General features: G+C 45.4%; 1 protein-coding gene across 1 annotated transcript in view; it reads right to left on the bottom strand.

Moving 5' to 3' along the window:
* The window catches only part of LOC139225615 (nuclear receptor ROR-alpha A-like), a 75,308-nt gene extending 63,433 nt beyond the window's left edge, over positions 1–11,875 (bottom strand). Inside the window, exon 1 of the mRNA XM_070856443.1 lies at positions 11,725–11,875. Coding sequence (XP_070712544.1) covers positions 11,725–11,875 — 151 coding nt within the window. The remainder of the gene's footprint in view (positions 1–11,724) is intronic.
* Positions 11,876–12,479: the final 604 nt, after the last annotated feature.

Below are 12,479 nucleotides of genomic sequence, written 5' to 3'. Positions count from 1 at the left end.
CCACTGTTGTAATACATGTAATACACATGTACGCACGTAGTCTGTATATAAAAAGTGGACGTATCTACTGTGTTGGCTGCTGTCATTGGTTGCTCCCATTAGCTGCTGCTCTTGCTAGCTGTTACTACTAGCTACTCTTGTTATCTGCTGCTCCTGTTAGCTGCTACCACTAGCCTCTCCCATTAGCTTCTCCTGTTAGCTGCTACCGCTAGCCACTACCTTAAGCTTCTCCTGTTAGCTGCTACCATTAGCCTTTCCCATTAGCTTCTCCTGTTAGCTGCTACCATTAGCCGCTCCCTTTAGCTTCTCCTGTTAGCTGCTACCATTAGCCATTCCCATTAGCTTCTCCTGTTAGCTGCTACCATTAGCCTCTCCCATTAGCTTCTCCTGTTAGCTGCTACCATTAGCCGCTCCCTTTAGCTTCTCCTGTTAGCTGCTACATTAGCTGCTCCCTTTAGCTTCTCCTGTTAGCTGCTACCATTAGCCACTCCCTTTAGCTTCTCCTGTTAGCTGCTACCACTAGCCTCTCCCATTAGCTTCTCCTGTTAGCTGCTACCATTAGCCTCTCCCATTAGCTGCCGCTCTCATTAGCTGCTCCACTGACGTAGCATCCATTTTCTTATATCAATACTACAACACTAAAACAGTGAAGATTAAAGATCTGTGTTTCTAAACTCAATATAGTTCAATATAACCAATATTTCCTGAGACTGTTTTCTGTTTCTAGACGGATTCCTTCGACCCCACAGCTTTCCCCTTCATGCTACAGTTAAGCACCTTTAACATGCTAACATTAAGCTTGTTTGCTTGTCTGCACTGAAGTGAAACCACGAGGATGAACAAACGCCTCCTGACCTTATTGGTGACTGTACATGTCAGCAGAAGTTCTGGCAGTGGGAGTTGTGGTGGGAAGGCAGCTCAGACGCTCTGATGGGTTTCTGATCGGCCGCCCGTCACACTGACAGATCGACCTCATCATTTTATCATTAAAGGCCGAAGTGTGATGGTATCTGACGCAGTGAAGGACGTTCGCTGCAGCTCGTTCTCTCTGTGGTCACACAGGAGCAAAAACCAATAACCACGCTGTACTTCACTACCTGGTGCATGTGGAGGACAAACCTTGGAGTCCTCTCACAAAAGAACACTTTAGTTTGGTTTTCTATTAACTATTAACTAAGTTCCACCTTGTTCATACATGGACAATGAGTGTACTTTTCAACCACATTCTGTATTTCTCCCCCATGATCCTTTGGGACAACTGCACCTGATCACAGTAGGTCCACTAAAAGAGCTTGTTTGATCCACTGACAGGCTCAGAGTGTTATTCTAAGTGTGTGACAGCATCATGGAAAGGATCCCTACAGAGAGAGACCTGGAAGATCCTTTTGGTTTAACCACAAACAGCACACACACCAGACTACATTCACTAAAACAGGGATTTTAGAGAACAGGACACAGGTCTTACGGTGACTTTGGCATTTAAAAATATTATGTTATTGTGTGTTACAAACTATAGTATGAACTAACTCTTTAAAGCAGCAAAGTCACAAAATAACACAAACTAACTGATGATGATGGCAGCAGACCAGCAGCTCCTGTGTTTTGTGAGGTAAAATTCCTGTTTTTGACAATAGAGTCTGGTGTGTGTGAAAAGAGCGACTGTGATCAGGTGCAGTTGACCCAAAGGATCACGTTGCAGCCATTGCAGCCCGTTTGGTGGCTGCTGGCTGAGGTGATCTACTGGACCAGTTCCAACACTTTTACTACCTACCAGTCACTCACACACCAGGATGTGGACACAGAGGGACCAGGAGTTATTTTGAAGTTTACCACATCAGACTGGTGGTTGGATGAATGTTCAGCTTCTTGTGTTTGGTCCCTCACGACTCTCTGTTTCATTTACTCAGGTGTTTTTCTGAGGACCTGTAGCCAATCAGCAGTGGCGTATGAATATATGACACTGTGCTGTGACTGCAGATGACACGAGGGCACCAGAGGCGACTTTTATCAATAACTGCAGTCCAGTCATTAACGTAACGAACATGAAGAGCCGGGGAAACCTCCTCCTCCTCCTCCTCCTCCTCCTCCTCCTCCTCGGACTCACCACTCCTCACCATCTGGCCTGTGTGAGCAAAGGAGTTAACTCTCTTTAACTGCTAATTGATATTTGTGATCAGGTTAGCCACCTGTCGGGGAGGAAGGGAGGAGGAGGAGGAGGAGGAGGAAGGATAGCCAGCAGGAGCAGAAACAGGCAATCAGCCTTCACATTAAAGGGATTTAAAGATCTTTTAATGCTGCCTGGAGTTAAATTCAAGATCAATCTAAGAAGGATGTGAAGGTATGAAGAGACTCTGGTCCTAAATATAATTATCTGCATTTATTTTCAATATAAAGAAGCTCCCTGCATGCTGCCAGACCCAGGTATTAATGAATATATATAGAGTTTAATGTTAATAACGCTTAAAGCTTCCTGTGCTGAATTTTCAGATTTAAAGCCTCCCAGCAGCTCTGAGGGCAAAGGTCCTAATGTGGCGTGCTTTTACTTTGAAACCCCCCCCAGCAAAGTCAGGGCGCCAAAAATAAATAAATGTTTGTTTGTGCTGAAAGTAAAACCTCATGTTGATGTTATTAACTTTATTTTGGTGTTTCGTGGGACCGAGTTCGTAGACTGCTGCTTCACAGGCACATTAAACAGAGAATTCTTCAACTTCTACACAACAAATCCTGATGAAATAAAGACTCCAGGTCGGATGTGAGGAGCGAGACGGTGTCTGCAGCCGCTTCCTTCCTCTGCAGCTCCGACCCGTCTGATCCTGCAGCCGGATCGAGTTCTGACAGAGATAATGAAATTTCCATGACAGCTCTCTTCTGGCTCTATCGGGGGCACCGAGGCGTGCTCGGCCAAACGGGCCCGCCGCCGCCACCGCCGCACAAAGGAGCCGTCAACACACTAATTAACAGCTGGCTTCAGACCAGAGCAAGGGGCACTCTGGGTAATCATCATTAGAGCGGCTTAATTCGCCTCCTGTATGAGCAGGAGGAGGAGTTTGGTACATAACCTGAAGCACAAGTGCACTTTTTACCGAAGGAGAAGAAGCAGGAAGTGTTTGGACACAGTCTCACTGAGAAAATGTGACTTTACACTTCAGTTGTTTTTATGAATATCAGTTCAAGAGATTGTTCTTCTTCTTCCTCTTATTATTATTATCTACATTATTTACATTTTTTAAAACGTGTTTCAAAGTGCTCGACGACATCAAAGTGATCCAATAATACTGATTATGCAACAAGTAGTTCCGACCGAGCAATCTGATTGGTCAGCGAGACGTTTGCACAGCTAACCGCCGCCGTGCTCGTCACTAAAAATACTACTCCACCGTTTCCATGGCAACACTGTAACCGGTAACCACGGTAACGGGAGCAGAAGCCTCCATCTCTGATCCAGACTGTCTGGTTCAGTCGTTGGTTCTGAGCTCTGATGGTCAGAATGTTTCTCCTCCAAAGCTCTCTGAACTGTTCAGCAGCTTCTCCTTCATCTCAGCTTCAGTCCTCCGCCGGGACGCCACACGGCGCCGCTGGGGCTCGCCGCTGCTAGCTTAGAGCTCCACGTGAGGCTGGTGGACGTAGCAGCTGAATGTGTGGATGTCAATGATGTTCTCCTGCAGATATCTGAGCTCCAACCAGAGTGAGGCAGCGAGGAGCTTCACTGTTTCTACCTGTGCTTCTTATTCAGTCTGTAGAGAGCAGCAGCTCAGCAGGGACTAGTTATGGTCTCTGCTGCTAGGGGCGTTACTAGGGTCGTTACTAGGGGTGTTACTAAGGATGTTACTAGGGGCGTTACTAGGGGTGTTACTAAGGATGTTACTAAGGATGTTACTAAGGATGTTACTAAGGATGTTACTAGGGCCGTTACTAGGGGTGTTACTAAGGATGTTACTAGGGGCGTTACTAGGGGTGTTACTAAGGATGTTACTAGGGGCGTTACTAGGGGTGTTACTAAGGATGTTACTAAGGATGTTACTAAGGATGTTACTAAGGATGTTACTAGGGCCGTTACTAGGGGTGTTACTAAGGATGTTACTAGGGCCGTTACTAGGGGTGTTACTAAGGATGTTACTAGGGGCGTTACTAGGGGTGTTACTAAGGATGTTACCAGGGGCGTTACTAGGGGTGTTACTAAGGATGTTACTAGGGGCGTTACTAGGGGTGTTACTAAGGATGTTACTAGGGGCGTTACTAGGGGTGTTACTAAGGATGTTACTAGGGCCGTTACTAGGGGTGTTACTAAGGATGTTACTAGGGGTGTTACTAAGGATGTTACTAGGGGCGTTACTAGGGGTGTTACTAAGGATGTTACTAGGGGTGTTACTAAGGATGTTACTAGGGCCGTTACTAGGGGTGTTACTAAGGATGTTACTAGGGGTGTTACTAAGGATGTTACTAGGGGCGTTACTAAGGGCCAGCCTACTCGATGGAGCGCTAAACTAGGTTTTATTACGGAGGAGTCTACTGACGGGACTTATCGCTTTCCAGGCATTAGTCAGAGCCCCCTGTGTGTTTCCATGGAAACAGATGAAACACTGATTAAAAGGTTTTTACTCATGAACACATTCAGACCTGTTGCTCTGCTGTAGTCACAGTTTCACTAACTCAGCTTCGATGGAGCTGCGAACACTGAAAGTTTAGAGGTTTAATCACTGAAAGGAGCTCAGTTTAACTTTGACTTCACAGCAAAAGCAGGTGAAGCGTTACAAAAATAAGATGCTGCCCTGAAAGTGAACTCTAGACTGGAAGTGCTAAAATATTAACAGACAAGATGTGAAACAGAGTCAGTTTTAACTCATTAGATTAAATCCACTTAAAAATGTGAAATAAAAGTCGCCTGCTTCAGGACCGTCAGAGGGTTCTACTGGGTCACTTACTGGCTTTTTAACCACACCTCCTGGTCTTCACCAGAGTGTCACCATGAGAAGAGTGGTGTCTGGTTTTATCTATGTGTAGCAGAGCTGCAGGATCAGCAGCTCCTCTCTGTTGGATGTTTTAATTAGCAGCGAGCCTCCAACCTCCTGCCGCGCTCGCTGAACCTGCTCGACTCCAAATCAGCAGACGATCATCTGAAATATTCAGATGGAAAAACCATCAGAGGTGACCAATCAGGCTGGCAGGGCAGGTATCCGGGCAGATCGGCAGCAGCCTGCGCGCCGCAGACGGCACGAGGAGTCACCGGCTGGCGGCAGATTGGACGGAGCTCGTTCAGAGTCTCAACACACAAAACGCCGGTTATGCAACGTGGTGATGGTGAAGATAAAAGTCTGTTTTTCCTCCTCAGCCACCAGCTGCTCATTCAGCGCCACGTGTTCGCCGTGCTGGTTTGACCTCCGGCGTGTTAAAGGCTTCACCTTCCCCACATAAGAGCCACAAGCAGACATCCTCTCAGCTTTGAGTGTCTTTGTGGGAGTCTTGAGTCATAATTTAAAGTTTTGAAGACAAATTGAATATTAAATATTCTGGAAACAGCTTTGAACATGTTCAAACACTCCAAGTAGTGAAATACAACACGTCTTCATTGTAGCGTCCATCTTGTTTCCACATTATGACGAGCTCATGACTCCACAACTCGGGAAACGGAGCCAACTGAGGAGCACCTGAACGTAGCAACGCCAGTTTGCACTTTAAAGATAAAGATTGACTTCAGTTTTTTTCACTTTCAGTTTTTCATTTTATGTGTGTGTATAATAATAATAATTACAGTTAGTGTTGATACTTATCTCCTTTTCCTTTTCTATTTATCCATAGATGTGTAAGGGGAGAATATTGGTGCAAATGACAGTAAAACAATGAACGCTGAATTGAATAAAAAGTAAAACTCACAGAGCACTTTATTTTAAATCTGGACAGGGAAGTTGAAGAGAAGAAAGTTTTCCTCTGAGCCAATCAAATCCCTTCCACCCACGACTGCAGTTTGTTTTTGTGTGGAATAAGAGAGTCAGTGAAAAGTCCTGCTGATCACGTCCCAGATCAGATAATTAAATCCTGTTAGCGGCGGCTCTCAGAACCACATTCAGCCCCAAACTCACAAAACTCCTCCAGCATCCAAACCTCAGAGTCACCGGGGACCCGCCGGCCAAAATAACTTAGAATAACACACACACACACACACACACACACACACACACACACACACCACCCAGTTCTCAGCACATCGTCACCCACTTTGTGAAACACTTTTAAACTGGGTCACACGTTCACATTAAACTGCTCCGAAAGTGACAAGCGTGCTTCATGTAAAACTGATCTGAGGTCTGCATTGAGCTGCAGTGGCGGCAGTCGACGCCGCGTGACCTTTGACCTGACGGGTGTGTGGAGCTCAGAGGACGAGTCACAGCTCAAAGATTTAGCTTCTGTCTTTTACTGGTGTTTCTCCCCCTGGTCCTCTGTGTCCTCATCCTGGTGTGTGAGTGACTGGTAGGTAGTAAAAGTGTTGGAACTGGTCCAGTAGATCACCTCAGCCAGCAGACACCAAACGGGCTGCAATGGCTGCAACGTGATCCTTTGGGACAACTGCACCTGATCACAGTAGGTCCACTAAAAGAGCTTGTTTGATCCACTGACAGGCTCAGAGTGTTATTCTAAGTGTGTGACAGCATCATGGAAAGGATCCCTACAGAGAGAGACCTGGAAGATCCTTTTGGTTTAACCACAAACAGCACACACACCAGACTACATTCACTAAAACAGGGATTTTAGAGAACAGGACACAGGTCTTACGGTGACTTTGGGGTTTTAAAATCTTGTGTTATTGTGTGTTGGACCGAGTGTGAGCACTGCCAAAAAGCATAAAAGGTACCAGGAAGTATCCACAAAACAAGTGAAGAAACTATAAACTATATAAACGTACTATGCAGCGGAAGAAGGGAAATGAAATTTGCAGTTCTAAAATGTCTGAACTGTTCGTTCATGTTTCTTCTTCACTGATTTGTTTGTAATGCAGGAAAAACCAACCGCAGCGTGATGAGTTCAGGATTTTAATCATCATCTCCTAACTGGGTTTATTAGTGTGTGAATGATTATGAAACAATGTGATCAGGAAATTATGCAAAAGATTGTGAAGCATTTATAAAACTGAAAGAAGCTTCTGGATGACGTAGAAGCTGAAAGAAGGATCAGGAACTCTCTGACTCCGTCACCGCAGTCCTGCTTTCATTATTCGGTATAATAAAGGCAGAGTTTACACTGATTCATTCATGCTCTTCAATTTGTTCTTCTTGTAAACCAGCGTTAACCTGCCAACGCTGCAGGAGGTCGTCTCCGCCAATGTGATGACAAATAAAAAAACAGAAGTCGTGTTCGTCTCGTCTCAGCCTCAAACCTTCATTATCCACAAACACCAGAGGAGGCGAGATGAGACAAAAGATAAAGGTTCACATTTATTGTTTGTAATGATGCTAAAAACCGACTGGAAGAAGAAGAAGAAGAGGAGACGACGAGCTGTGTGGGAGAGACGGCGAACCCTCGAAGGGCCGTCTCATCCCGGAGGAGAGAAAGAAGAAAGAGAAGAGAAGAAGAAAGTGGAGACACAAAAACATGAAAACTATGTGATGGATGGAAAGACGAAGAGAACAGTGGAGGTCAGGAACTTCACCGTCCACGAGAGAGGATGGAGTTTAATCACAGGCTGTCGAATACAGTTCAACAGGCCTGTTACAAAAAATACAAACACAAGATAAATGTACAAGTTCAGTGGGGGTGAAGTCACTATATATTCACTACGTACTTCCTCTTGTGTTTCAAACTGTGGGTACAGTGGACGGCATAGATCAGGAGCTTTTATTTTGGTGTTTCGTGAATTCCTGCCTCTTACTTGCATCTGTTTCCCTGTGACTTTCCTCATCTGGTACAGTCTATCCTCGAGTCCGTTAAATGACAGGATGCTTTCAGCAGTTCAGGAGTATCCTGAGCCACCCTGAAGTCATTACGCTTCCTGAGTGGGTAAAACCTCTGCATGGCTTTTTTTAAAAACATAATCTGTAAAGTTAGAGTGGCTTCTTATGAAGGCTCCTAAATATTCAAAGCAGCTAGCCTTTTAAATTACACTTTCCCCTGCAGTATTTTAACATAGGAGGATGAAGAGGACGATATCATCAGCATATTGAAGAACGCTGAAATCTGAGTCTTGGATTCTGAAGTCGTCGGTGTGTAAGGACAATAACTGGGGTGACAGGACGCTACCTTGGGATGCGACCGTGTTTAAAATGGTTCAAAAAGGGTTTTTAAAGTTTGTGACAGATTAGGACTTAACTCTGGATAGTGAGGACATTTAAGACATTTCCAAAAGTGGAGTCAATTTGGAAAATTTTGGTCAGTTTTAGAAGTGCAGCCATTTTGTTATAATTTTTGTAAAGTATAACCAGTGTGAAAACTGTTTTCGACTATCTGAGAGTACGTTCTTGCAAAATGAGGATAATTTTGGAAAACAAGGACGTTTTTAAAAGTGGATTTGATTTTGGAAAGTTGCGACAAAGTGAGAAAATTTCTCTAAGTGAGACGACATGGTCATTTTTGGGAAAACGGGACATTTCATCATGTTTACTGGGAGATGAAGGAGCAGGTTTCTCCTGCTATATGAAAATATTACATGAATATGATCCAAACCAGAATACTTATGTGTTTGTGTTTAAATGGATTCACTGAAATATTCAGTTTCAGTTTTCAGTTTTGCATGTTCTCCCCCTGCGTGAATGGTTGTCAGTCTCTATTTGTTGGCCCAGTGATTGACTGACTGTGATTGGCTGACAGTGATTGGCTGACTGTGATTGGCTGACTGTGATTGGCTCTTCTTCTTGCCTCTTCTTCAATGTCAGCTGTGATTGGCTCCCTCAGCCGTCAAGGAGCAGTGATACTGACAGAGTCCAGAGTGTCTCTTTGTAATACTTCAGTTCTCTGAGTTGAGCCTCCTGCAGGCGGCTGCTGAATGTGGGTCAGCAGGTTAGTTGGCGATTTCAGCCTCAGGGTCTGTTTTATAAAACCATCACCGCCTCACGCTCGCTGCTTCAGCTTTGTGCCTCTAACCCGTCGCCTCTTACCGAACACACGCCTGCTGCCTTCAGGTGCCGCCAGAAATGACACGACTGCTGGCTGAGAGCGAATCAGTGAGGAAATCATTCACTTTGTCAGGTGTTTCAACTTGTCACAGCTTTTTACTTTTAATAAAGGACAAAATTCCTTTTAGACTTATTTGATGATCTGATTTTAAAGATAATTTGACTCAAACTATATTTGGATTTGTTGAATTGATATGATAATGATTTTCACCACATCTTCATGCAACCGGACGCTGGCTGGAAGCAGCCTTAGCTTAGCTTATCATGCAAACCAACAACATGGGGGGTTGTGGTCGTCCGTCAGTTAGGAGATCAGCTGTTGGATCCAGGACTCCTTCAGTCCTTCGACAAGACGACCAAACTGCTCCTGCAGCAGCTCTGGTGTGTGAATGATGGAGACCTCCCATCACAGTGACTGTAGTGTCAGCGAGCTCTGAGTGGTCGAAAAGACGACAGTAGCACGTTACATGTTACCTGTCGGTCCGTCTCTCATTACTGTCTGACTTTCTGAGCCCATTGGTTCCAGCTGAAAATGTAAATCTTTAAATCTTTATTTATTGGGGACTATTTTCAGCAGCGGACTAATCCACATTTCGGCTTCTACTAGTTTGTATTTAGCTTTAGTTTAAGTGTCAAAAGACATTTAAGTTAAAAAACTCAACGATGACTTTTGGTTTAACGCGGGACATGAACAGCGGTGAACGTCCTGCGTCACCTGACGTCCTCCTGTCTCGTCATGATTATGCGGCCACAAGAAGTCGCCTGATGAAAGTTTAAATAAATCACAGAGAGCATCTATTTCTCGTTAGTCGACCAGTCTGAGAAGGAGTCTAAGCTAGGTTAGCTTAGCTCTTACCGTAGCGGTGCTCGTTTTAAGGTCTGCTGCTCTTAATCCAAACCAAAAAAACAACGTGATGAAAACAATAATGTGTGAACTTTGAAGAAGCTACAGCCGCTCCATCTGGAACGTTAAAGTAAAGATCCAACGTTAGCTGTTAGCGGTTAGCGGTTAGCTGTTAGCTGTTAGCTGGGGCTGAGCTATTGCTTCTTCACTTCCTGTTGGACAGAGACACCTGATGCTAGCTGGTTAGCATGCTAACGCCTGTAGCTATCTCTGCAATAGAGACCAGACGTCTGTGACATGACGTCAATACTGATATTTCATCACATGCTGATATTTTTAGTTGATTTTTGGATGTTTTAAATCTGACATAACGCACCTGTACCATGTCTTGCTGTGACCTCCCAGCAGAGTGTGATCAGCCTGATCTCCGGCTGGTCTTTATCTCTTTGCTGAGCTCTCTGGGTCCTCGCAGCTCTCAGCTTCCACTCAAAATCACATTATTTGCTTGTCTCCATTTTCTCAAACACTCACTGGGATTTTTCTCTCTCTCCTTGAACGTCTCTTACGTAAGAATCAACTCTGAACGACGCTCCATCTGACCGCCTCTGTGCAGGCTGCATACCAACAGGAAGATCTGCACACAGCATCTTCATCGGCCAATAACCTGCCAGCTATCTTTCATAGTCATCGATTCATTGTTTAGTCCGTGACATGTCAAGAAGTAGTGAAAACATCCCCCCTCACTGTTCCCCAGAGCCAAAGGTGACGCCTTCAAATGCCCAAGTGACAAAAATATTCAATTTACTGTCATTTGAGACAAAGAAAAACACCTGATTGTCTCTTTGGAGAAGCTAAAACAAGAGTATTATTGACATTTGTGCTTGAAAAACCATAAATGCTGATGATCGATCGTTCCAGCAGCTGATTGATGGAGCAGAAAAACACAAAGCTCCACACAGACTGAACCCAGTCAGCAGAAAGCTTAGAACCACCTGAACCACCTCCAGACCTCTGCACACGTCATCATTTACTCACTGAATCTGTCAAACACACATCACTTCCACAGGTTTTTACGTATAAATACATGACGTGCATTAAAACAAGAGGATGGAAACTCACTTAGAGACTGTGTGACTGAAGCACCGTCAGTTTACTCCACATGTTGATGCTGCTGCAGACCAGCGCTGATAACTATTACTGATTCACCTGTTAATCTGTTATTTTCATGCCTGATTTGTCTGTAAAACGGAAAGTAAAACAGTAAGTAGTGAAAAACGCTCCTTCTAGTTTCCTTTGTTTGTTTTATGATAAATAAAATATCAACTTTACAGCCATAAATGATCTGAGAGGCTGAAATATCACTTCAATTACTGATTAATTATCAAAATAGTTGCCAGTTAATTTTTGGTGGATCCACTAATTGATTAATGGCCATTGATTGGTTCCAGTTCCAGCTGATCCCAGAGCTGTTGGGGTTGTCATGTTGGAAAAGGAAAGAGACAAGCTGCTTGTACCGTGTGGTGGAGCAGGAACCCACCAAACACTCTCCAGTCCGGGAGCCACGCGTAAAGTTACCGACTCCTCTCACTGGTGCGTTCAGGTGCAGGTGTATCATGAGTGTGTGTGTGTGTGTGTGTGTGTGTGTGTGTGTGTTGTAAGAGAGCAAAGCTCCACAAACCCGGTGTGTGAAGTTGCTGCTGCAGCCTGACAGCCGACACGCTCCCCCCCACACCCCCAACCAGGTGCTCCTACCTTTGCTGAAGCCGGAGCCGGAGGAGCCGGAGCCGGAGCTGCTGAGTCTCCTGGCCGCAGTCGGGTGCTCTCCGCCCCGCAGAGTCTCCAGGCTCGCCGGCGTCTCCGTGACCGGCGTCGCGGGCTCAGAGCCGCTCCTGCCCGGGTCGCTCGCTGAATCCAGCGGGGGAGACTCCATCCACGCGCAGGAAACGCTCCAAAACACGTAGAAACCCCCCCACCCCCTCCTGAGGCCAGCGGATGTCTGGAGAAGTGGAGCGGTGCCGCGGGGCGCTGAGTGCGGACAGCGGGAGCAGCGCGGCTGCTGGGCGGCGTTTGGAGGAGAGGGAGCCGGGCTGGCAGAGGGGGAGGGCGGCGCTGTGGAGAGCTGGGCTGCCCTCCCTGGAGGCTCACACCCGGACGGGATCCACACAGCTGGCAAATAAACAAGTTATCAGGTGTGAAGTCTGCAAAGAAAGACCCCACACAGGAAAGGAGCAGTTGTGCAGCTGATGCATGAACATGAATTTAACTTTCTGGTTTTAGGTTCATAAATGATGTCATTAGGTTTCATAATGTCCCTGTGACCAGTTAAAGCTGCTGACTGAGGTTTGTCTGATGTTGTAGAGCCACATGTGGAAGAACATGATTAATATATTAGTGAATAAATGAATATAGAGCCCACATGTAACCATTTAAACCCTTTAAGCTGTCATCTACAGCTGAGAGGGCTCACAGAGGCACCACTAACCTCTACTGTGCTCCTCATACTTTACGCTTTTATCTCATGCATTTATTAAAAT

The sequence above is a fragment of the Pempheris klunzingeri genome, chromosome 1 (assembly GCF_042242105.1).
Source record: "Pempheris klunzingeri isolate RE-2024b chromosome 1, fPemKlu1.hap1, whole genome shotgun sequence".
Taxonomy (NCBI): domain Eukaryota; kingdom Metazoa; phylum Chordata; class Actinopteri; order Acropomatiformes; family Pempheridae; genus Pempheris; species Pempheris klunzingeri.
This window is presented reverse-complemented; position numbering and strand designations above follow the sequence as displayed.